At 39.1% G+C, this 27,186-nt stretch overlaps 1 protein-coding gene across 1 annotated transcript; it reads left to right on the forward strand.

Annotated features, from left to right (window-relative positions):
• On the forward strand, window positions 1-25,848 carry LOC145990303 (uncharacterized). Its single transcript, XM_083125995.1, has 6 exons — window positions 1-38; window positions 1,892-1,987; window positions 5,586-5,679; window positions 8,649-8,734; window positions 23,945-24,098; window positions 25,621-25,848. Exons 2-6 carry the CDS (start codon window positions 1,910-1,912, stop codon window positions 25,725-25,727), a joined length of 519 nt encoding a protein of 172 aa, XP_082982121.1. The 5' UTR covers window positions 1-38; window positions 1,892-1,909; the 3' UTR covers window positions 25,728-25,848.
• The last annotated feature ends 1,338 nt before the right edge of the window (window positions 25,849-27,186 follow it).

A 27,186-nucleotide genomic window follows, 5' to 3' on the forward strand; every position in this document is an offset into this window, starting at 1 on the left:
TCATTAATATTGTGTTTATCCATAATTTATTACTCAACGTGAGTACAATTAAACTCTCTATATTTTTAAAAATCAAGTGTGGTGAGTTTGTACGGTAAGATGCTTACTTTAGTAGATTAAAATTTAACATTTGTGACTATGAAATCATATGAATAGTTTTCGAATCAATTTCAGTTTGTTGAGCATCATTAAAACATTAATTTATGTACATTACATTTATTGTCTACAATAATATATTGAATGAAAGAAGCAGACTCCTTTTTTACAGACGTTAAAACGTAAATAATATATATAAGGCTACATTAACTTCACAGGCATACAGTGAATTGGAAATAAGTGTAAGGTTACATTGAAAATAGCAGAATTCAAGCAGGTATCACAGCCAAAACAAACCTAACCTAGTGCTAGAAGTCAAATTTGTTCGAACTAAACCTAACCAATTGTATACTACACTAGATAGATCTCAGTGATCTTATTGCTAGCAGATGAGACAAATCCGAGACTATCTTTACTCTTCTAGAGCTAAGCTAACATTCTATTTCTAGTCTACAGGCGCGGATCCACGGGGAGGGTGATAGGGGCGGTCGCCCCTCCCAACTGTCAGGTGTTAGGTAATATTATTACGCCTAATATTTTTGAAGACTCAAATGCTCTGTCTTCTGTTTAACAGGCTTGAGAATATTTTTAATGTTTGATATAAATCCACTTTATGCGCGTTTAAATTTGGATCCGCACCACTGTGCAACATTTCTCCAAAGTTGATTGGGTCTGAGAACCCTTGATATAAGTTTTTGTTTTATTTTTTTTGATTTTCCCCAGATTCAGTTTACCGTAACAATAGAAGGAATTATGATAACGACATACAACAATAACTATCTATTCCAGAGACCTGTAACCCTATATTTGCAAAGCAGTAATCTCTAGAATATGGAAGTTAGCATGCTCCCTGTTCACACACGCTACAATATATTGTTTACATAAAACATTGCTTGCAGGTTAGAATTGTTTCTTGGTGAGGTACGTGACTGAAAATCGCCCCTCCCAACTGTAACTTCTGGATCCGCCACTGCTAGTCTAATGCTCTGCCTCAGAGGGTGTAATTCTGAATGATTGATTTAAAAGTTTTGGGTGCGTCGACACGCATGGCTATTTTGCACCCTTTAACTGTATGTGTGGAAGATTCCCTTATCTAAAACCCTTACCTCAAAATTAAAAAAGGGGTGTGAAAACCCCCCTGGGAAAGGTTAAAAAATGCAGTTTGTAAATGGGCTTGCATGGGACAAACACAACACATTAAAAAGGTAAGACGACTTGAAAACCTACCTCAGATACAGTGGAAGAGGCTAACTCTTCTCAAAAAGCTAAAAACATTGGGTAAGACACATATAGAAGACAAATCGTGGGGAAAGTTAAAACCCTGTCTGGGGTAATTAAAACCTGAAGAATGTTCCGAATACTTAAAACAACGTTGCAACTACTACACAAACGAGGTTCCAATCCTTGCAGCAAATGACGACGTGTGAGACGGCTGTGTCCGATACGGAGCCGCGTTACTATGACTTCTTCCCGGCGCGGCGGGAGGGACGGGACGAGGAACGCTAAGCACCAGCTTGTTCCCCCTTATCCCATTCAACTCCTCCTGCCACTGATTGAGTTAGTGTTGTAAGTCCACTTTGTGCACAGTAAGGCTAATCGGGACTGGACCTACAGTTTAAAGTTGTATTCGAACCACTATGAGCCTCCACCGGGTATCGAACCTGGGACCCCTTGATTGCAAGGCGACGACTGGAAGACAAGAGTTAGCTATGAAACCAAAATTGTGAAGAAGTTAATGATTCTTATTCTCGTTCGAAAGTTATGTACACTGTTGTAATTTAGTATTTATTTCCAGATTTTGATAAGAAGCAAGATGGTGATAAAGCTTCAAAAGGCTTGCTTTCGATTTAGCTTGAAGAGGGCGTCCATCTTCATTGCTCTCTTGGACCTAGTAAGTTCTAGTTACATAATCATTAATATGAAGTCTAATACTTATTTAAGTTAATTATTGATGATAAGGATGAATGAGGTGGTCGCGGTGGCTCAGTCGGTAACGCGTCTGACTACCATGCTAAAGGTCCCGGGTTCGATCCCCGGCCGGTTCAAATCCGGGAACTTTTCTAACGATGGAAGCGGGCCCGGCGCCCACCCAGCGTCGAATAACATGGCTACCTGGGGGAAACCCTGGGGGGTAAAGACGGTCAGGGGCGTGATGCTGATCACATCACCTCCACTGACGACCGGATCAAGAAAGTGTGGGCGTTACCCCCACACCCCCTATATGCCTTCATGGCGTTGTGCTATGCACAGGGGAGCACTTTACCTTTTTACCTTTTATGAGGATGAATGATGAGAGGAAAGAACAAATGTATACTGTTTTATTTTCCTATAGTTTACGGTTATTGCAAGCATAAGAAAATAGTTTTTCGTTGTGACGTTTCAGGAGAACACACGTTCCCTTCATCAGACACTTATTTTAAATAAAAAATAATGTCCTCAAATTTATTTTTTTATCTGAAATATAAAAAAAAAGGACTGCTTCTTTTCACAGTTAAGTTGCTATATTACAACAATGTAACATTGACAACATCCATTACATAACGGATTTAAAAAATTGCTAACCATTGTTATAACTGTATTTTTAGTCAAAATGAAAATAAATGTCTGATGAAGGGAGCGTGTGTTCTTCTGAAACGTCACAACGAAAAACTGTTTTCTTATGCTTGTAATAACCGTAAACTACAGGAAAATAATTGTACAATGCAAGCAATGCGTACATACAAGAAAAACTAGTATACTGTTTTATTGTATTAATAGGTATGAAGGGCGTATAGTGTTTGTGCATGGACATGGGCGTCGCCAGAAATTTTTGCAGGGGGTGGGGGAGGGTCGGGCTAATGATAAAAGTTGAATAGTAGATAAATAATAAGTATCGTTACCACGGTTATAAATGTTGTTATAAAATAATAAATATTACAAACTAACAATAATAAATTTTATTCGAAATAATTATAATTATGTAAATGGGGAGACTCAATCCACCAAACGAGTTAATACCAGCACTACCACAACTATTTTCCATTATTTCTTTTGCATTTTATGGAGTTAGAATCTGAATGCATTTTGATATTAACCTTTGCACGTCTCGTTCAAGAAAAGGCTTTAAATGTTAGGGGATTTTTCTTATAAAGTTTGTTGTGTGGCCTCTCACCTAAAACTGTAATTATTAGAATTTTGAAAACTCTGAAACCATTTGTTCTTCGCATGAAATGGTAGAATATAACCTTGTTCCTGTATTCTTCACTCAATGTTTTCGATGCAATGCATTTTTACTTTGATTATTCTGAACTTTATTTGTATTCTTAACAATAAGAGTTAACAAACTTTCGGCTTTCTTGTATCTTTAAATGGAATATGTCAATTTCCAGGGGGGTCCACCGACCCGTTTGACACCCCCTCCCGACGCCCATGTGCGTGGACCCACCGATAATCTCTATATTAGAAGAATTCAAACTTCCGTGGCACCAATGTTCTCTGCCCCCACCCTCCTTTTCATTTCTTCTCTCTGTGGTTCAGAGACTAATTTACAATTATAGCACCATTAAGCCTTGTTTTCATGATATGAAAAACTCAATATGCTGACCAAGGCAGTAATTTATTGAGTTTTTCTAATTTACAAGTAAATATAGTTTCTTGCAGCAGATTCAAAACAACTACAGATAATTTATTATTTTCCAATATTAGGCAATGTATTCTGCTGACACACAGGTATAACACAACTAACGAATAAAGGTGTATGGGAAAGTTAACACGAGATATCTGCTAGAGAACGAATTAGAATAATTAAATTATATAGGAAATAATGCACACCCTTCTCTTCGTAGTGCTTGGAACTTGATAGGTTTGAAAATACTTAAATTGTATTTAAGGGCATAATATTGTTTAGTAACGGTGATAACATTCCTCTACACGAAATTTCTAAGTGAGAGTACTAGGGGGGGGCAACTGACCCCTCTTGACCCCCGTGCGCACGCCTATGAACACAAATCCACATCCAACTTGGAACCTCACAGGGTGACCGAGAGCGTTGAATGGTTGAGGGTTCCTGGTTCGAATCTTGGCCTGGAGATGAGCGTAAATATCCCAATGTCCCTACCTCAGTTCCATTAACGTCTTTCGAAGCTACAGATTACTCACACACATACTCAGGCACGTAGCCAGGGGGAGGGCTGAAGCCCCCCGAAATCCTTCAAATATCTAATTTAAATAGCGTACAGTAATAATTAATTTGACTTCATTAGCAGGATTAAACATCTTGTGTAATAAGTTGTAACATATTGAGAAATTCATCTTTAGTTCTTCTACCCCCAACCTGGTGGCTGCTGATAAGCGAGGAGCCAGCTCCGAAATAAATTTCTGGCTACGGGCCTGCCTGTAAATACTGTACAGTCACAGGCAATAAAAATGGGACACCTAGATCCTGAAATACTCGCTTCCCTGCAAGGCGTTATGTGTGTTGCCTAACTCTACGGTGTTGCAATTGAAAATTTGCTATTAAAATAATACATTTATCACCGTAGGGTTAGGCAACACACATAACATCTTGCAGGGAAGCGAATATTTCAGGATCTAGGTGTCCCATTTTTATTGATGGTGACTGTACATTGTGTTTTAAAAGTCCTGCAGGATTCTAAAAAGCTTTAGCTTTTAAAGTAATAGGTTTATTACAACGAAATATTGTTTGTTACACAGAGAAAAGTTTAAAATTAACGTTTGATGTAGTTTGCTGCATCGCCAGATCTCCAGCTGTGCACCATTCACGTCCAAACACTCTTGCAATCTTCATTTGAATCCGCGAATTACGTTCTAATGGTGCTCGTCCGGAATGTTGTGAATCATTACACGTACCTTGAACTTCAGGTCGTCAAGATCTGTCGGTTTCTGTGTCCCCACAACCAGTAATCGCAAGGTGTAAGGTTTGGTGACCTTACGGGCTAAGGTCTTTTTCCCTGCATCGACGCCATCTTATAATCACGTGATCGCGTGATCACCTGCACACACGTCATTCTGCAGTGTGGGCAGAACAATATTGAAAAGTTTCCTCTGTGTAAAGAAACAATATTTCGTTGTAATAAACGTATCACTTAGAAGTGATAGCTTTTTAGATTCCTGCAGGACTTTTAAAACACGCTGTATATAAGGGTGAACAAAAGGCATGGAACCCACATATAAAACTGGCTGACACACACTAATAGAGTTCTAGATAAATGCAAGCCCACTTTATGCCTAGAAAGCCTAATCGGGACTGGCCTATAGTTTAAAATGGGACCCAAAAAGAAATTCACAAAAACGACGTAGAGTCAGGGAGTATGAGAGTGAAAATTAGGTCGGTCGCAAGATTGACAGGATAGATAAACTTAACTTCTGAGAACTTTTCTGTCAATGAAATGAATATTTGAAACCAGAAGGAGGATGCAGGTAAGCAGACGCAAATACAAATACCCCCTCAGTAAAGGATATAACAATATTGGCAACTTACTTTGTTGCAGGTCGGTTCCTTGACGACTACCGTTGCGGCGATTGAGAGTATTCAAAATGGCCGCTGGCAGGAGGACAAAGTTGCGGAGAATGGGGATACGAAAGGTAGGCTACATGCCCAAACTGCAATCTGTATCTTAATATTCAATCAAATTACTTTTCCTTTCCATTGGTATACAAAGAAAGAGCTTTAATGTTTCAAAAATTCAGATTTTTATTTGGTGTCGTGACCCAGAGATGGAAAATGTTGAAGCTGTAACTTGCTTTCAAATCTGTGTCGCGTGGTTGCAAACATGCAGGTTGAACTGTCTACGCTGTTAGAAATTACTGTAAAATTTACAATATTCTATCGTTAAAATTTAACAGTGTGCCTGTTAATTTCCTAATACGGGAATCTCGTGAGGGCATGCGTATTCGTGACGTCATTTGTCTGTGCTGTGGCTAGAATGAGAAGCAAAGATGGCGCTACTTACCGCTTGAAAATATCAGACTTTTAAAAACTCAATATGCTGACCAAGGCAGAAATTTATTTTATTTTAAAACATAAACTAAACGTAACGTTTCAACCTTCTACAGTAGCAAGGTCTTCTTCAGACTCTGTACCAAGAACAAATGAAACAAGGTACAAAACAGGAAGATATATATATACACAAAAATCACTCCCCTCCAGACACAAGATTATTAGAAAGTTGTTTTTTTCTGGAACATTCCAGCAGGTGACCTTCCCTTGTCAACTGTACTTTCACCTGACAGACGATTTAGCTAACCATTTCCTTTCATCTGGAAAGTGGTTGGACTCTTTATCTCACGCTCTTTTTCCTTATCCTTTTCTTTCTTCATTCCTCTTCCTTCTTCTCTACTCTTTCGCTTTTGTTCTTTCCACTATTTCTAACACCTTTTTCCATTCTTTGTTTATCTTCAGTCAGACTTTTGTTTCTTAGTCTGAAATACAGGCGTCCTATATAATCATAATTAAAGAACGGAACTTTATGTGCTAAAACACTCAGAAATATTTTTTTTATGTGTCATAAATGTTGAAAATATGTGATAAAAACAGGAAAATATGTGACAAAAAAAACCATTTGGTAACAAAAACAAAAGATTACATGCATTTTGAACACCTGAAATCAGTTTCTAAATGCTCACCTCTTAGTGAGCTATTTTTTGGAGGAGTTGCAGTGGAGCAGCATAGTTTCTTCCAAATTCTCCATTGTAAATCTGTGACGATCATCTCTAAAAAGCATCTTATATTGTGAGAAAGATCGCTCCACGTCACAAGAAACAATTCTTGCATATTTGAAGCACGAAATGTCACTAACGCTGAAGTTTACCAAAGCTTCCTCTTCCTCTACTTCACCTTTCAAAACACGTGCAACTTGGCACAAAGTTTGAAAACATTGTTTTTCCCCCCAAAATGTCTGTACATTTAGAGATTAGCATTTGTATGTTAGATCCAGTAGGAGTAATATTTCCCCCCAATAGGATCGTAGGCGAGGTGCCAGAAGTCTGCCAGCGAGCGTGTTCAAAGACAAAACAAACCTGACACTCTCAATATGAAAGAGGTGCGGAGAATAAACATATTTCCTTCGAGGATTTCGAGGTAGCTGAAGTCAATGAGCGATTTTATGTATTTAAAATGAAAATTCGCAAAATATGTATTTACATATGGAAAACTGGAAAATATGTGTTTTTATGTAAAATAAAATTTGCTGTGTTGACATATAAGGCTATGATCAGAATTTTGGCAAAGACGAGGGGGTCTATCTTATCGCAGAAAAAAACATTTATTTACCTAAAGTTCCGTTCGCTAATCATAATATATATATAATATATATATATGTATATATATATATATATATATATATATATATATATATATATCGTATTATTACGTGACAGCAATAGACAGAATATGTTTAAGGTTAAAACCAAGAATTATTGAACCTAATAAATGTTTCCAAATTGTTGTTTCTTTTAAATTTCAATGCAACACCGGTGTTTAATCGTATCGAATAACAATCTCTATCATATTTTTATTTTGAATATTTTTCATAGAATTTTGACGCTATAGTAAATTTACACGATTTTATTCTGTAATGAAACGAATAATGAATATTTACTAATTGGGATTAAAATATTTTAACACTATTTTTATGTAGATCTTTGTTTAGAATATAATTTCTGTAATTTTGGATATTTTTAAGTATCAAAACAATCCACGAAGGTAATATGATCAAATCAGTTGCTTAATTGGAATCAATAGCGTCATAAACCTGTAACAAACCGTAGGCAAACTATTATTTCTTTGGAGCGACCACAAAGAAAAGAACATTCGGCGAAAAGTCTCCGTGCATCCTTCCACTCTGCCCCTCCCCTTCACGCGCGATTACGATGCACAGGAGACGAGTTTCTGCCAAGTTTCTTTTGCCTGTTGTTCCACTATATCTGTTCTCCAAACAATGATATTCCCCCAACTGACGTTTGTGCCTTGCCTATCAGTACCTTCGGATTTTCAGCGCTGAAGGTTCAGTGAACGTCATCGCCTATTCCACCACTTAACGTTCGAATTTTCATCACAAATTGTTTCAAAATGGAGTTGCTCTTTTCTCTGCAGTTTCGGCTGTTGCTTCGTTTTTTTTATGGAAACACCGTTGTTGAATGAATTTAAAAGAACAACTAAGGATAGTACGAAAGAAGAGGAAGATTTATTTCTACTTACAAGTGCAGTGACAGAACACACACATTTATTCTGTAGATTTCCGGCCCGTAATTCACTTCCATCGTTCTCATCGACGCCATTGTAGCTCATCGTTAGCGACTACAATTACCCACAATTCCTAAAATCCACCGCTTGCACCAGCCCCTGTTTGTGGTGGAAGAGGTGGAATCTGATGGATTCATCGATGAATATCCTAATGAAAATGTAGAAGTCAGAGCTGAAAATCCGAATGTGCGGAATGGTTCAAACAACTCGGCGCGCATGCGCACCCTAGCGATCGCAGCGCTGCTGCGGCACAAATTGCAAACGGAACTTACTATGCACATATAATCAATTGCTTCAAATTGTCTTACAGCATCAAGAGAAATCCTTATCGGAGGCATGGCACTTGCAGTCACTCTGTTCCTCTTCAATGTCCTTCTTCTTGTGGGAGCTTTAAAGGTAAGAAAGTACAGTCTTAGAAAAAAATACCTGGGCCACGGGACGTAGAATTTCGTAACGTCTTAAAGCCTGTTGTTTATGCAACCCAAATAACAAAATATTCGCTTAAGTTTGCCTGGTGATTCTGAGTTTTCGGGAAGGATTGAGCTTTGATAGCATGAGTCACATGACTCGTGCCCCAGCCACAACAAACAGCTGGGTGCTACGATGCCTCCAGAAGAAAATTTCAGGAACTGGTTTCTTGACAAGAGCTACTCGTAAGGAAATACTATTCTTTCAAGTGATATTAGAGTCATCGTCAAGAAGGTTCGCTGAAATGATGGTTCTCATCACAGACCACATGCCACACGTTAATTGTTTAAGTCCAGTTCACGCACTGGACCTACAGATTAAAATGGGATCCGAACCAAATGCCTCTCTATTTTTATTGAATTCGGAAGCCTTTCATTACATGGCGAAGACGTTACCACTACGACATCAAAGAGGCAATGGAACCCCTTGAGAAATAGATAAGCGAAAATTGCTACGTGACAAACCATATTTGCCCGTAAATTTTAAAAATAAGACAATATTTTGTACTGACAGCTTCGAACCGTGGGAGAGGCATATATTTTTTTGTACCATCGTCCATTTCACGAGTTTATAATTCTTCCTCACCGACACAAGTAACGCGAGTGGTAGAAGAAAAGCGAAGTAAAATAACTGAAACAGAAATAAAAGGAAAAAGCGAAATGAATTTTATTCATAATATTCTGCAGTCACTTGAGTTGTATTCACGGGATGCTATCTTTAAAGAAAGCCGTGGTCTCTTCCTTGTTTCGCTTTCTTTGTGCTCTTGCTTCCCCCATCACGATTGGTCTAAAACTAATTAATGCGACGTTAATTAAACAATCCAAACAACGAAACAATGCACAATCAACTGCACAAAACAACATTCCAAATGTTTTCGAATCGGAAACAATTGAGATGCTGTAAAATGACTTAAGATGCAGTAATAAAGTGGGAATTCGGTACCGTATAGAATTAAATCGGTAGAGATGTTCGATTTGATTGGATGTTTGTTATTTAGATTTGCTATTCTTTCACTTTTGGCAAATAGCGACGATGAAGATGAGTGATGCTATGATGAAATTGATGAAGGGACACTTACCAAGGACACCCACGCCCAAGTCGAGATTCTAACCAGGGACCCATGGCATCGTAGCGCGCTGTGCTAACCACTCTTCCATGGAGTGGACATTATAGCATATTTTGTGTGCTCAATTGGGATCAATCAATGGAATGAATAGGCATATTATATGATTAATAAATTCATATCATAATACCACGTCATATTATTCGGCACGAAGTAACATCAGAGACATTCAATCTTGCATTTTTGCCTTTCAACTAATTCTTTGAATTCAGGTTAATCACAACAATAAGATAAATTATGAAGCAAATGATAGTGAATGTGGGATATTATTACGAATTACCTGACAGAAACAACATTAAGCAGGCTCGGTGGTCAAGCTCATTAAGTGATTGACATTCGATATCGTCGCAAAAGTTCCCGGGTTTGAGTACCGTCCTTGTCGGGGGTATTTGATTATTTCGTCATCAATTTCATGTAATGGTCACTCGTCCTTATCGTCGCGATCATCGAACAGGGAATAAAAATTATAAAAATAAATACGATGGAAGAGTACTTATTTCATCTCTCACGAAATCTCCTACAAAACCGGAATATATAAAATACATGTATATTCATTCACATACATTTTCGATTTCTATATTTAACTAATGGAGACCGAGAACGGGAGAGCAATTTTCAATTCGACAAACCGAGAGACGGAGAAACTGTAAAGTCTCGTTTCTTCTTGGCACCTCCGTAATCGAGTTGTTCTGTTTGTCATTGGCTTTGTATTGACAATTATTCTCATTATTCTTCCCCTGCAGGTAAACCATAACGATGAATTATGATGAAATGAAGCAGATAAAAGGGCAAGAACAAGAAAGTCATGCCTGTTCGGGACTCCAACCCAGAACCTTATGTAACGAGATTTGAAATTCTGGAGAAGGCGTCCGTGTTTCGCTTGGTTTTCTCTTTATATTATCATACATGTATAATAAAAATGGATCTGATACGATATGTTGCGATTCATAATTGTGCTGGTTAGATGCTACAGATGTGAACTCCATCCTGCAATATATTATTCCCTTTTGTTTCGTATCTGGTTGAACATGAAATTTTCTTGCACTGTGACAATTTCTTTCTTAGTTTTGGTTTGGTGTTCAGATATGCTAATCTGGACTCGACCTTTAGTTTAAAGTGGGATACTAACCACTATGTGCATCCACCGTGTATCAAACCCGGGATCCACTGATTACAAGGCGACGACGTTATCACTACGCCATCGAGGAGGACCCATGACAAAATGTTATTCACTCGATCTCTACCATAATTTATTTCAGCATTTACATTTTCGTTTTCTTCTTCTTTTTTCCTTTTGTTAACTACTCTTATACAACTCTTTTTGCGTCTTCGAATTTCTTCTTGTTTCAGGAAAAAATAATACATGCAGGCTGTATAAAAATCATCCGTTCAAATAGATAAAACGTTCACTCTCGAGAACTCATTTACATGTTTATCACTAACGTAACCATTAGGAAGGAAACTATTGAAATGCTAACTGATATAACTGCAGATGAAACAATACTTACAGCCACTGACGAAATATCTATTCTTGTGTAGCCTCACAGACAACAAGTATATGGTGAGTCATTCACTCTTGCTGACTACGGGCGAAGGTCACTGAACTAAAGGGTGGTGGCAAGCAAGCAGGCTTCTGCTCTACCAAAGATGAGGTCACGTGTTCCAGTTATCAATGGCGTACGAAATAAGGAGGAACACAGCTATCTGACGTATGTTTTGGTCCCGTCATTGCACTTTATCGTCGTGGCCTTGAAGTTCCCTCAGGGCACTCCTACGTAAAGGCTTCTCAGCTAGAAGGATATCTTCCCCATTGACTGGAGGAAAAGTGGGTGCGTATAGAGGTCCTTCAACTTTCGTATTCTTTTTCATTTCAGAACCCGTGCTGTATCGTCGACTTAATCCAATCTATCCGATGTGGGTTTTAGGTTCTGTTTCTGTTCGGTTATTTCACGTTGTCTTCCTGCTTATGTTATTCGCGACGAAGGTTCTGGATTCGATAATCTGGACAATAACGGGATTGTGTTGGTTGCTTGATTTGGTGTCTTAAGTCCACTTTATGTCCTGTTAAGCTAATCGTGAATGGACCTACAGTTTAAAGGGGGATCCGAACCACTATGTTCCTCCACCGAGTATCGAACCCGGGATCCCTTAATTACAAGGCGCCCACGATCCCACTACGCCATCGGGGATTGTGTTCGAAACGAATGAATCAAATTTGAGTGATATGATATGCAACCATTGGAAGACTATTGAAAGAAAAGCTATGGGAACCTGCCAGTTTTTCTACTGCAGACAGGAAACCATAAACATGGAGGAGAAGCTTATATTCTATGAAACCTGACGCTATGTGCTCGAATACTTGCTAAATATAATCCATAGAGGCATAGCAACGTTAAAGAACCTCTTATATGATACATATAGGTTTAAAAAGATGGAAATACAAAGATTGTGTGCGCCTCACTGATGGCGTAATGGTAAGGCCTTGTAATCAAGGGGTCTGGGGTACGATACCAGGTGATCGCACATAGTGGTTCGGATCCCACTTTAAACTGTATGCACTTCAGATTAGTCTATCTGTGCCGGTGACTTATTCGGTAACGCGTCTGACTACCATGCTATAGGCCCCGGGTTCGATTCCCGGCCGGTTCAAGCCCGGGAACTTTTCTAACGTTGGAAGCGGCCCCAGCGCCCACCCAGCGTCGAATGACATGGGTACCTGGGGGAAACCCTGGGGGTAAAAGCGGTCAGGGGCGTGATGCTGATCACATCACCCCAACTCACGAACGAATCAAGAAAGTGTGGGGCGGCGTGATGCTGATCACATCACCCCCACTCACGAACGAATCAAGAAAGTGTGGGGCGTTACCCCCACACCCCCTATACGCCTTCATGGCGTAGCCCCAACCACAGGTAAGAACTTTATTATTTATTATTTTTTTTTTGCATAAAGTGGACTTACAACAAAATTTAAATTTGCGATAAAGATTATGATAAGGTATTAAAGAATTGGGTCTAACACATTTTTTTATTGTTTACCAATGACATTGTTAACTAATATTCTTAATTTCAGTTTCAAGATGAAATCGGCTACGAAATAAAAGGAGTGGGTTCATATTTCTGTTACGAAATTCCACTTTTGTAGTAGACCTGTGCCACACTAAGATGTGACAATAAACAAATCTGAGACACTTTCAAAGTATTTAATTGATATCTACGTATTTGGGAAAAATCTTTCAATATAATACTTTTTTTGGACGCGTCAAATCATAGTATTTAATTCCTGTTTTAGCAGCTTTAAGAAACCTGATTTGGGGGGGGGGGGGTTACAAATGCCCTTTCTGCTCCCGTCAAGTTACGCCTATGACAAACAGGAATTCAAAGTAAAAGACTGTCCCGACTAAATCGGGAGACACATCTGATAGATTTACAATTGGGAAAATCATAATTAAGCGTGTAGTTGAAAACAACCTATTTTCATATATTGCATGCAGCTCTACTTTTTCTGCAATGTGGATCAAGAACTGGGGACGTGGAGAAGCACAACACTCCACGTAACCAATAGTCACGTGACCCTCTTTGCTTTCCTGCCATGTTGACCTTCGCGTGGAACACATTTCTCGGTGTTAAGACAGGCAAAATCACCCGATCTTCGAAGGGTGCAATATGTGTTGCCTACCCTCCTGCATTACTTGCTCCTATTAAAGCCTTATGGGGAAGAACTTTTTTCCATGACTGTACAATGGTGGAAAAAAGTTCTTCCCCTTAAGACTTTAATGCCATTATATAATGCCGGAAGGGTAGGCAACACACATTGCACCATTAGGTGATCGGGTGATTCTGTCTGTATCAAGAGCAACTCGTCTTTCATGCAATAGCCAACAGACACAGGAAATGTAGGAATGTCACGTGACTTGTCAGGTGGATTGTTGTTCGTCAGAAAATCGCCTTTTCTCTAGCCAGGTCGCGGAACCGACAAGAGCTACACGTTATATCTTCGAAAATGATTCGCTTAAAAACGTTGAACGAAACGCTAAAATAATTCTTGCCTTAATTACATAGTCTACTATATGTGCCGCAGTAGCTCAGTCGTTAGGGCGTTTTATTATCATGCGAGAGATCTGGGTTCGATCACCGACGGGGGAGAATCGGGATTTTGTCCACCTGTTCAAGCGACTCCGGTGCCCACTTAGCGTCGTATAAGTGGGTACCTGGATGGAACTCGGGGGGAAGTAAGGCGGCCAGGGGCGTGGTGCTGATCACATCATCCCCACTTTGTGCCAAATCAAGAAAGCTTGGGGCCTTATCTCCACACCCCCTACACGCCTTCCTTCAAAGCACAAGGTAGCACTTTGCTTTTTAATTTACTATATACATCCCGATTTTGTCGGAACAGAACTTCCCAATCTCTACGTGGACTTTCTTCAAAGTTCCTTAGGGATGTGAATAGGCTCCAATTTTTCTTCACACAATATGTGATATTTCGTTATAAGAACAACAGCCGATATCCTTTGTATGCGTGTGTGTGCGTGGGGGGGGGGGGGTTGTAATCCAAACATGTGAGGCGATCATTTTCCAACTACTCCATTCTCAGAAATAAATCTCAGTTCCACACACTGAAAATGTAGCACTTTCTACATCTTAGCATGCAAATATCAATTAGCAAAGCAATGTGTGGAAAGGAAAAAAAATAACGATTTGTAACGGCACTCTGAAAATTTCGTCGTTTTTTTTTTTTCTAATTTGAACTGACATTCATTAACAATCCCAATATTGACGAAAGAATAGCTTAGTCGTTCTGCTACTTTCAATTCTTCATAAGCGTAGTCACCGTAACTCTCTCTCTCTTAGTCTTCCCGATGGCGCAGTAGTAGCGGAGTGGCCTTGTAATCAAGGAGTCCCCGGTTCGATACCCGGTGGAGACACATAGTGGTTCGGATCCCACTTTAAACTGTAGATATCAGTGCCGATTAGCCTTACTGTGCACAAAGTGGACTTAAAATACAAAATGAAAATAAAGATAAATATCACCGTAACTCCCTACAAAGCCAGAGAATCCAGGTTCGAAACCTGCTGTGGCTTAGATGTAGCATTGCATTCGTATCATTACCCATCATCTTCATCGTCGCGATTATCGCAAGAGGTAAAAAGGCGACACAAAATCTGAATATTGGTTACGTTGGATACGTGGTAGAATTGTCTTAAAAATCACTTACTGTGATGTAATAGGGATTTTGATTAGAGACCATGTCTATAATACATATCGTTGTTGCGAACAATAAGTAGTTTTTCACGTTCACCACACTCTTTAGTTGTTTAGAAATCGTAAGGAAGAAGGATCTATAAATTTCTGCTTTCACATGTCAATGAAACTTTAACATAAGTTCAGTGTAGGTCACAAAAGAGATTTACATATTGTTATGATATCTATCACGAAATCTAATTCCAAAAGACTACACGATACTGCACCTTACGTTCCTATAAACGTTGACCATTAGTCTGGAGGAAAAAAAAGTAAGATTTCTGTGCTTCCTTGAGCAGAGATAAGGCGCCTGCCTGCTTATAGCAAACAAGGACCAACCGCTTCGATCAGTGACCTTTATTGCCAGAGTGACTCACGCCAGGCTGCGCTCGTTCCAGTGTGGGTATAAAACAGGTATTTTATTTCGTTCGTTAGAATCCACAGTTATATCAAGCTAACATTCTAATATTTTCGTAAAATATGTAGTAAACAAGTTGTATACATTATGGTCTTCCAGAGTGTTGTTGCCTACACGCGGGAGATGGGGGTGTTGTAAACATTTCTGAACCCAAAGGTCGAGCACGAAGGAAAAGTCGTATAAGCATTGGAGGTAATAACAAGGTAATAGAAGTTGAAGGAAATGTTGGAATACATTATATTAGAAATTGAGTAAAAACAGTTTTCATCACAAATAGGGCTATCAGATCACTCTTCAGCGGAAAGTAGGACAAATTATCTCAAAATGTTGGACAAGAACGCATTTGCAGTAAATATAATAAGTTACTATAAAAACGGCGTACGCTTTTAGAAGGAACATGAGTTCGGCCAATACCCGGCCAGTGCTACTGCGCCGTTGCCAAACTAACCGCTAGCGCAAGGAAAGGACAGAAGATTCGCGATGTATCCATTATTTTGATAATGCATGTACAGTATATATGAGTACAGTGAAATAATATACAGTATACCCTCGTTAACACGAATCCCAAGGGACCGAAAAATCAAGAGTTCGTGTTAAAAAAAAATCGTGCTAACCGGGGACTCAAATTTTATTGTTGCAATACAGTTCTTTCTACACATTAACCATTTACAATACTTATTTTGTATGTCACCATAGAAAACACTACTACATTAATTATTTTTTAAAAAAAGTACTCACAGATCATTTTCTGGTGAAAAACAGTTCTGTATGTGTTGTGATGACACAGATTCCCAGGATGCGGTGATAGTTTTTATTGTATCAAGCACACTCCTACTTGGGGTTTCAGTCTTCTACGTTTTAAAGAATAGAAAAACACATCGGAACACACAACTGAATTTGTTGGTTAAATACGTATAAGCTCATTGTTGACGCGGTGATGGCGATTGTCGAGCAATTGCACCCAAGTTTTAATATTTATGTTACTCGTACTGGCTATGTTTTAAAGAATAGAAAAACACCTTTGAACACATTGTTGATCTTAATCTGTTGGTTACAATACTGTATAAGTTGATTGTTGGCAAGATGATAGAGATTGTTGAGCGATTTCTTACATACCTAGCAGAGGAACGACAGAGGAACAACAAAAAAAAATATGAAAAACTTTGAAAGTTCGTGTTAAATGAGATCAAATGACACAACGGACTGAAAAACAGTTCGTAATTCGTGGTAACCGAAATTCGCGTTAACCGATAAAACTTTCTATAAGATATAATACATCCCTGCCGGGACCAACATTTTGTTCATGTTAACCGAGTGTTCGTCTTAAGCGAGTTTGTGTTAACGAGGGTTTACTGTAGTGAATATTTCTACACAGGATTATAATATCATATCACTGTAGCATATACGAGAAACCCATACCTGAAAGAAGCTCTCGTCGTCTTCCTCGGTCTCCGTGTCACTCATTTCACTCATTTCCGAGTCACTCTCCTAGAGGTTAATGATTAGATTTTGCACCCTTGGTGCCTGTACTACTGGTGCTAGGTTTCGAGAGTGACATTACTTAAAATAAAAAGAACACACGGAACACACATTATTGTACGAAAGGGCTGTATTTAATCTTTCCACAAACTGTTCTTTGTGGCGCACGAGTGAACGATAAGCGAATAATTTTACATCAGCCTTGCTACGAAAACGCTGAACTCAACCTGACCCAGACTTTCAATGTTCGAGAACAATGAAGGGTCATTGTTTATATCGAGACGAATTTAACACCCACAGTTTTCCTTAGACACAACAACTCAGCTGCGTCAACACGGTGGCAATGAAAAAAAAAGGCTGAAGGAAATGAAAGGTGACGTTTCCCTTGTTTCTTCAAGGAACGATAACTCCGTCTGTAGGCGACGGAAATTCATGGGACTTGGACAGTCAGGTTCAAAATGTCTTTCCCCATCTTATGATGAACCTTAAAGTGGTGAGTTTTATGAAAACATCTTGCGCGCAAGAAAAATACAGAACACGGCTTTTAACTTCCGCGCCGCAGTCTCCTAACTGTACAACGTTGCACTCCTGCCATTGGCTCATTGTCACGCACACCCTCTACGTGGCCCCTCCCTATATCGCTTCTAAAAGCGTGCGTCGTATAGGACATCTTAGCATTTTATAACGAGAAAATTAATGTTGAAGTGAACGGTTGAGTTCAAAATTCCTCAACTGTTAATTAATAGCACGGCCGTATGTGATATCAACTTGTGTATGCAAGACAGAACGTTTTCCGTCGAGACGGGGCCAGGAAGGGAAAACAATCCATGAATTCGGGAAGGAAAAAGTTCACAATTTCGTAAACAAACTCTGGAAGTTCTTGCTTATTGAAATATAAAAGACTACTATACACTGGGAAAAAACAGAATTGTGTGCTTTATTTCTCCAATAAGGACTGTTTATGTAAATTCTGTTGAGTTGAGTTGAGTTGAGTTGGTGTTTTAAGTCCACTTGATGCACAGTAAGGCTAATCGGGACTGGATATACAGTTTAAAGTGGGATCCGAACCACTTGTGCCTCCACCGGATATCGAACCCGGGACTCATTGATTACAATGCGGCGACGCTACCACTGCGCCATCGGGGAGGCCCTATGTAATTTCTGGAATGAAACTTGTTACTTAGAACAAATTACCCACACTTAGAGTATCGATAAAATTTCACAAAGTAAGCATTTTTATCCATATATCCGGACTTCTCCGGATCTAGAAAATCGGGAAGTATTTTCTGAGCTTGGATTGGATTTATCTTTTTCAAACATCCAGTAGTAATCGTGCACACTCTTTGTTTTAAGAATACTTCTCCAAGGAACCACATTTTCTCAGACTTCCCTCAGATTTTCTGTTTCTCAATATAATTTGAAGTTACGTGATGCACAAAATACATATAAGACATTTGTGATTTCTTTCAAATCCCTTCCGGAGGCCAGACACAACTCTAAAATCTAAGACACGTCCGGAAATAAGAATGCTTCTTATCACCTCTTTTTGTTTTCTTATTTAGCGTCGTTTTTCTTTCACCTTTTGCTAATCGCGAGGACGAGGATGAGTGATACGATGAAATTGATGAAGGGGCACTCACAAAGAACACCCATGCCCACGACGGGATTCGAAACCAGGACATCAGACATCGTAGCGCACTGTACTAACCACTCCGTCACGGACGGAATTCTTATAGCCCTAATCGTTCCACAAGCATTTTTCCTATCTTTAACTACGCACGAAACATAAAGAACAATCACGTAAATAAACAGTTGCCAGTTCACACTCTAACCATAAAATAAACATACGCATGTGAAAATGCAATATAATATTTATTTTTAGGTAGTTGTTGATTTATTATTGTATATTAAGGAAATATATTAATGATAAAATGACGGAAGTAGAGGAACATCTCCAATGAAACACTCATGCCTTATGGATATTTGTATTTCTTGCCGAACAAGGTTCCGAATTAGAATTCCGACCAAGGTGGGTTCATTGTGTATGTTCATTCATGTGTTTAATGTAATCATATATCGTCGTCATGAATAATTTAACTTCAGAGGAATTAAACTGAGGTAATTACTAATAAAAACAATAACAAAACAAATTTGATCTTAAAGCCCTGGCTGGTTTTGCGCTACATACTCCATCACGGGGACTGGCACTTTACGTAGGTGTAGACACGCTTCGTACAATTTGATGATATCGCGATTACATAATGGATGTGCAGCCACTTAACTGGACGCCCAAAATTCCCATTTTATTACTAAATTCTAAATTAGCATCATATCAGATAGTTTACCTATTCATAATACGAGTCGCTTTGGTGCACCTTGTGGATTGTTTGGTTGGTTGGTTGCGGCAGGCAAAGTGGAGGCAAAATGACAATGAAGCAGAAGGAGAGGGGGGGGGGGTTAAATAAATCTTTCTACATGCAACTGAGTCGCTGCGTGAAATCGCTGAAAATGTAATTTATTAATTTATTAATTTTGCTTATTTTATATTGCTTTTCTAGCCCTTGCGTCAACAAAGGCGATGAGGATGATTAATCAAGTTATGAAATGGATGATAGGACATAATGATCCATGCATTACACAAAATTCTAAGTTAGGACTAATGAATATCAATTCGTCTTTTGATTTGTCAAGTAGTTGTCTTTAACTCCAATCTTTTTCAAGGAGTTCTGGGTTGACAGCATATGTATTGCTCTATGATGATTTGATGAAATCCATCACTTTAGTGAACTTTCTTGACAATGACTCTAATATCAGTAAAGAGAACATTTCCTCACGAGTAGTTGTTCAGAAACCAATTCCTGAAACTTTTCTGGAGGTCTCATGGCACCCAGCTGTTTGTTATGGCTGGTCCTGGGGGTATGACTCACGCTGCTGTCAATACTCAATCGTTCCTGAGAAGTCAGGTTCACCAGGCAAACCTAAGCGATAACTTTGATATTTGGGTTGCATAGACAACAGGCTTTAAGATGTTACGATATCGTAGTTCACGTGGCCCATAAACTACTTTCTCTGACTGTACATATAATCTAGAATTTCCAGGTATCTTTTTGTTTCAAGTTCCCCATAAAAAATTCCCGGTGCCTATAATAGTCATTAGCTCCATTACAGGAAACCAAGTTTTTGCCCAAAAATTACTCTTCCATCCTCAAATCTGTGTTTGTAGAGTTCACGTATACATAGGATATAACTAAGGAACTCCTCTCGATAGAGACTTAAGTGAATATTACAATAATGGACGAGCAATCTAATTCAGGAGGCCACATTGGTCAAATCCGCAGACAGTCTCTGGGAATGAAAATATAATTTCCTTTCATCAGTACCACCCCAGAGAAATGCTAAGGTGACTAAGGCCACGGACGTAACCTTTCATTTCTTTGTCCACTTATGTTTGTTTTGCCCAACAGAAGGTTCCATAATAATTAAAGCAAAACAATTAAAACTCAGAGAATTGCCCCTCTTACACCGGCATACAAACATCTGTTAGTCAAACTTCAACCTCCCTATAACGCCACTAGTACAAAACATCCCATGCCATTGTAGTTTGTATCCCCTTAACCCACCTGGTACAATACATCTCGTGTCAGTGTAGTTCCTACCCAAACACCATCAATACAAAAACATCTCACAGCAGTGTAGTTTGTACCCTCTATAACGCCACTAGTACAGAAATTTTAGAATTAGAATTAAAAATTATTTATTCATGGGTGAAGTTCAGTGTTGTGTCAGTGTAATTTCTACCCCCTGTATCACCACCGGTACAAACGCATCCTGTGTTATTGTAGTTTCTACCCCCTGTAACATCACCAGTGCAAAAGCCTCTCGTGTCTGTGCAGTTTCTACTAACTACAACATCACCAGTACAAGACACCCTGTATCCATGTATTTAAAGTCCATTTTATCATCGGATAAAGTAATCGAGACTGGACCTAGACAAGGGGCGAAATCATTGAAGATTGGTGGTGGGGGGGAAGGGAGATCTTAATCTACACACGCACACACACACACATATACAAATATATACATATTTATACATATAATACATATTTATAATAATAAATATACAAGTAAATTAAGATTTAAAATACATTATTATTATTATTATTATTATTATTATTATTATTAAGTATATACATATACTTTTATATACTATATCAGATAATTAAAAAGTAGAAAACTAATTCCTATACTGACTGGTTGAAGATGTCAATAAATGACAAAAATTGTTCAAATATTTTTATTATCTTGGGTTAAGTTTTTGTTTAGTTTTTCCTTTCTATTAGTATAAATCAATTAGATTTCATAGTTATATTTGTCTTGCATTGTTATTTTACCTTTATTTTGATTATATTATATAAATGTAACAATTGTTATTGGTGTAAGATCTGTAAATAGTCTCTTGAATGAGAGAGAGAGAGGGAGAAAGTATGCAACACTCACAAACACATTACTTTGTGTGTTTTCGATATTATCCTTAGTAAAGGAAGAAAACGAAGAAAAAATAATTGCTCGCCTTGTGTTTTTATAACAAACAGTCTCTTCCCCGGAAATTTTTAGTGGGGGGGGGGGTTGAAGCTTAGACTGTAGGTGGGGAGGGGGGTAATCCCCCCTTTCCCCCCAGGATTTCGCACCCTGGACCTAGACCTATACAGTTTAAAGCAGGGTTGTTAAAGGTCCAGGAATTTTAAATAAATTCAATTCCGGTCCAGGAGAGAAAATCATCAAGCGTAAATGGGTTCTGGACCGTAAAGAACCTTTTTATCTGTAAAGTATTACAGTTCGGTCCAGGAACCTTTTTTCCCGATCAATTTAAATACGGTCCAGAAACCTTTTTTCAGGATGAATTTAAATACTGTCCGAGAACCTTTTTTCCGAACTAATTTAAATTCTGTCCAGGAACCTTTATCAATTTAAATACTGTCCAGGAACTTATTTTCCGAATCAGTTTAATAGGGTCCAATACGCAACTTGGACCGAATACGGACCTGACGATAAACAATTATCCACTTGTGAGCATGAAAGACTAATCCAGGTGCTGGCTGCCTCGAGAATCTAAGGTACAAGGTAGAAATGGGCGAAACGCAAACGCTGCAGTCACGTTGCCCCTTTCCATGTAGCCCCATTCTCTCGCGCGCGTTTCTTCACTTGGTTGTAGCAGCACTGCCCTTCCCTGTTTGTAATATCTGCTGGGAACGCAGCAGCCTCACGTTACCTCATCGACGGCTCCTATTGGCTGCGGTTCCTGGATCGGATGCCGGAGCAACACGTGACGGGTTTGCTTGAACTCAATGTGACGCCATATAGTCCATTGCGTTATGTACAGTAACTCTTCGACAAGGGGGTTTTTGAATCTTGCCCACGAGAGAACAACAGCGTTTTGATTTATTCCCTGCGCTACGTTTTCTACAACCGCAGTATGACAACGTACTCGCGGACATTTTTAGAAGGCAACTTTTAATCGGTCAAGCCTGGTCTGTAATTGTAAATAAATTCAATCCCGGACTGGGAGAGAAAATCAGCAAACGTAAATGAGTTCTAGACAGTGTAGAACCTTTTGATATTTAAATCATTTCAATTCGGTGCAGGGACCTTTTTCCGGATCAATTTAAATACGGTCCAGGAACCTCTTTTCCGGATGAATTTAAATTCGGTCCAGGAACCTTTTTCCAGAATGAATTTCAATTCTGTCCAGGAACCCTTTTTCCGGATGAATTTAAACTCGGTCCAGGAACCTTTTTTCAATGAAACAATACGCAACATGGACCGAATTTAAATTATGCAAGAAAAAAGGTTCCGGTCCTGCAGCGGAACCCAATAGAACCCATTAGAATTTATAGGTTTCTGGACCTTCAACAACCCTGCTTTAAAGTGGAATCCGGAGCGCGCTATGCAATGCGCCATCACCCGAGATCGAACCTGCGAACCCCTTATTGCAAGACGGCAATGGGGAGTGCCATCATCGAATCCCGTGGTTTCTTTTGAAGCATAATACAGCGTGTCCAGATATCATTCACCCCATAAATGTTGTCCACAAGAAACTTTCTCCGCAAGTGGAGTGGAGGTCGCATCTAAAAGAATGTCTTCCATGTACTTGGCAACACTCGGTACCATCATGCATTGCGGCAAGACACTAAAATGGCGACGGTGGAGCAAAAGGCAATGAGTGTGTTGTGTGGTTGTGGGAAACAAAATCTGTACAAAATTCCCTAGATTTCTTTTTGTGGGGGTTACGTGAAGGACATATTCTACAGCAAGGAAGTTACGGACTTGATGGAATTGAAGTCCAGGATCGAGGAGGCCGTGGCACGTGAAGTGAGTTCATCAATACACTTGATATTGTTAAAGTCACTCGGGGTGTCCATGTAGAGGTTTATTAATAATGAGAACTATGTTCACTAAACATTCTTTGAATCAGTAAATGCAATGCCACGTATGTTGTTTCCGAGATACTTTATACAGTAAAGATATGTGGATCTGTTATCGGATGAATATTTTATGGACACCCTGTAATCAAATTTAATGCACTTCATCAGAGCCGGCCCTAGGGACTCAGGCTGAAAAGGACCCGTACTTCAGGGGCGGACGCTGGTGGTTTCAATAAGCAAATACAACATCTCCTCAAATGATAAAATAATAATAATAAATATAGAATAAAATTGGTTTATTTTTGTTAGTTTATTATAGTTATAGTTTATAATAATTATCATAATAATGATAATAATTATTGTTTATGTTATTATTTGTAACTATTCAGGTTTTATGTATAGCCTGACCCCGCATACTGAAGAGAACCTTCCACAGTAATATTTCGTATCGTTGTAGGAAGAACCAAAATATCTACTGCCATGGATTATATGGAACTCCTTTCTGGCGACCATTGTCTTCCTCTACCACGTGACCGTGTCTGTTGCTCGTTTGACGTTGAACCCGGGTTGGAAGTCTGCAGGGTGGATGATGGTCGCTTGGATAAGCGAGGGTGAGTAATGATGGGGGCAAAAGTTCACTTTATGCCACTGGCATACGCGGAATTTTTTTTGGGGAGGAGCTGGAATTGTAAAGGTGTAGCTGCTTTCTAAGGGGCGGTATACACAATAAGATATTTTATATCCTTAGAACTTGACTCTAAACAATGGGATTTAAATGGGGAAAGGTGCATTTACCATTCCGTTTTCCCCGAATTCCTCACTGCTTTTATTTGAAAATATTGATTTTTTTCAAAATTTCGGAGCGGGCTGCAGCCCCAACAGCTCCCTTCTGCGTACGCCAGTGTTATATTCCAGGGGCTTATCCAGAATTTTCCATCCGGGAGCACAACGTCGTTTCTAGAGGGGCGTGGTAAAGGCACTTTTAGCGCTAAAACCAGTGGCGTGCCAAGGGAGGTGTTAGTGGGGGTTATAACCCCCTTCCTTTTGGCAGTGCAGGTTAGGCTCGATTTAGACGAAAGCATTTCCTTTAACATTTTTGCTTCCAAAAGTGTTATAGCAGATAGTACTTCACACGAAAGCATTTTATGTAAAATTTCAGTAAGCTTTTGCGATTACAATGTGTAATATATACAGCACGAAAGGCACGTCGAGTTACGCCGTCTATGGTGAGTTCATGTTGTTTACAATTGAAAGAACTAAAATATTCTCTTCCATGCGTGTAAGTAAACGATATAAAGCATGTATTTAAGCAGCGCCATTGATTAGTACCTAAAACCATTTAATAGGAAACCTTATTCCTCTTGGTTGAATAGTTATCGAGTTTTTAAAATTCGAAGTGATACATTGTTTACATCTCACGCGGCCGCCATTACTTATACACTCGTGACCTAGAGGTCGCTTCTGATTAGTTACGCTACGAAAAATGCTACGGACCGAGCCTATCGTTGAGAAATGCCATGAAATATGCCATGGCATCTGAAACGCAATAAGATTTTTCACTTTTCATGGTAGCATTTTGGTCATGCCATATATGCTTTCGTCTAAAGCCGGATTTAGAGTATCCTGGGGGAAGTGTAACAACTTTCCCCCTGAGATCTCGGCCTGTGTATGGGACCGGTGGCCATCCACCACCGTGAGAAAATTGGGTAGCTAAGAAAGAGTAGCGGTAGCCCTGTCATGAAAATCTACAACAACGACTGGGGGTTCGTCGTTCTGACCACACGTCACCCTGTAACTGGTTGCATGATCTTCCACCTCGGAAGGAGGGAGTGAGGCTGGCAGTCGGTAGGTAGGCCTTGGCCCTTAAAGGGGTGTTGCACCAAGGGTCATTATTATTGACTGATTGATTGATTGATTTGCTGTTTCAAGCCCAGTTTATGCAACGACGCTACCACTGCGCCATCTGGGAGGGCCCTGGTTATTATTATTAAAAAAAGAAAGATACATGGAATTCTAGTTACATATAATTTGTATTACACTATATGTTTTTTTTTGTGTAACAGCAGCTCATTTCTTTAAACATGTCAATATGGTGCTTGAACTTTACATAATATTTCGTATTTTTTTACATAGCTGTTCTTGTGTACTTCATTCTGGTGGTGTACAGCTATTACCGAGATTTGAAGGCAATGAAATGCAGTCGTCAGGTTTACATAGATGAGAAATCAGTGCTGCCTTAGCTGTTGGACAATGGTTTTTACTTTTATAATAATAGTGCATTTGTATTGTATGATTCAATTTGCATGACGAATTATGAATTTTTGAAATATCAGTTAATAAAGGTTGAAGTAAACTGACTTGGAAAAATGAAGTTTAATTTGCATCATCTTTCTTTTAAAATTAGGATTGCTTTTATATGTTTAGACAAATGCATTTCGTTCTTCTTTTGTTATTTTAGCAATGTTTTCTGCGGTGGTCTTGTTTACTGTCAACAGTACCGTTTTGAGAAACTAACAAAACTAAAGGAAGCACTTTCATGTACAGTCATGGACACTTCTGGGTTGTAACAACCCAATTGACTACCAATGTGATCATTACAACTGAGAAGTGTCCGTGACTGTACGAACAATCAGTACAATAAAAAAAGTGAGCCATGCTTTCCTGTTTGGTGTTATGTGTGTTGTCTAACTCTAAGGCGATGGTCGGTTGAAGACTTGCTATTGAAGTTCTCTCATCGCCGAAGAGTTATACAACCCGCATAACGCAATGCAGGAGACTTCCGTCTCGCACAACAAGAAGCACCCAACCTTCCCGATGGCGTAGTGATAACGTCGTCGCCTTGTAATCAAGGGGTCCCGGGTGGAGGCACATTGCATAGTCGTTCGGATACCACTTTAAAACTGTAGGTCCAGTCTCGATTAGCCTTTCTGTGCATGAAGTGGACTTAAAACAACAATTCAAACAAACAAGAAGCACCCAACTTTTCGCTTCATTATGCCTCATCCAGCGTTCCCTGTTTCATAGACTGCCCAGCTAATAATTTAACAAACCAAATAGAGCCCGATACGCTTTAAGGGTGGGGTGATCATTCGACAGAAGAAAAACATACTGTTGCTTCGGAGAACAGAACCTCAAATGTTTACCGTTACAGGTGGTTGGACGGATCACGATGTCAACTGTACCCATTTCTCGAAATTTCTGAATACATTTTGTAAGTGACATTTTTATAATCTTTTACAATAGCACGATATTATCGGAAAGTCCTCCACTAGTTTCTCCTGGGTTAACATCTTCCCCAACCAATCCACCAAGAACGAAATATATATTGGTTCAAACAAGTTAATAGTGAAAGTTACGTTAAAATGAAGCACACCATCATGTTTCTCGTGAAATTCTAGTCCATTTTGATATGCTACATGACCACTTTTCCAATTAAAAAAAATGAAATTGACTCCAAGATGGCGAGTTTTAAGACTGCCGCCATGTTGGTTTCTGTATTAGTACCATGTATTAGTGTGTATCTCACTGATGGCGAAGAGGTAATGTCGTCGCCTTGTAATCAAGGGGTTCCGAGTTCGATACCCGGTGAAGGCACATAGGGGTTCGGTTTTTCATTTTAAACTGAAAGTCCAGCCCCGATTTGCCTATCTGTGCGTAAAGTTGACTTAAAAATCAAACTGAAAACTCATGAATCAGTGT

Source organism: Lepisma saccharinum, chromosome 7, assembly GCF_977018435.1.
Source record: "Lepisma saccharinum chromosome 7, izLepSacc3.1, whole genome shotgun sequence".
Taxonomy (NCBI): domain Eukaryota; kingdom Metazoa; phylum Arthropoda; class Insecta; order Zygentoma; family Lepismatidae; genus Lepisma; species Lepisma saccharinum.

Excerpts from the sequence above, each read along its gene's own strand:
- LOC145990303 (XM_083125995.1), top strand. The coding sequence starts at position 1,910 with ATGGTGATAAAGCTTCAAAAGGCTTGCTTTCGATTTAGCTTGAAGAGG. Across the intron at positions 5,680-8,648 it reads GGAGAATGGGGATACGAAAG|CATCAAGAGAAATCCTTATC; the intron begins GTAGGCTACATG and ends ATTGTCTTACAG. Across the intron at positions 24,099-25,620 it reads GGTCGCTTGGATAAGCGAGG|CTGTTCTTGTGTACTTCATT; the intron begins GTGAGTAATGAT and ends TTTTTTACATAG.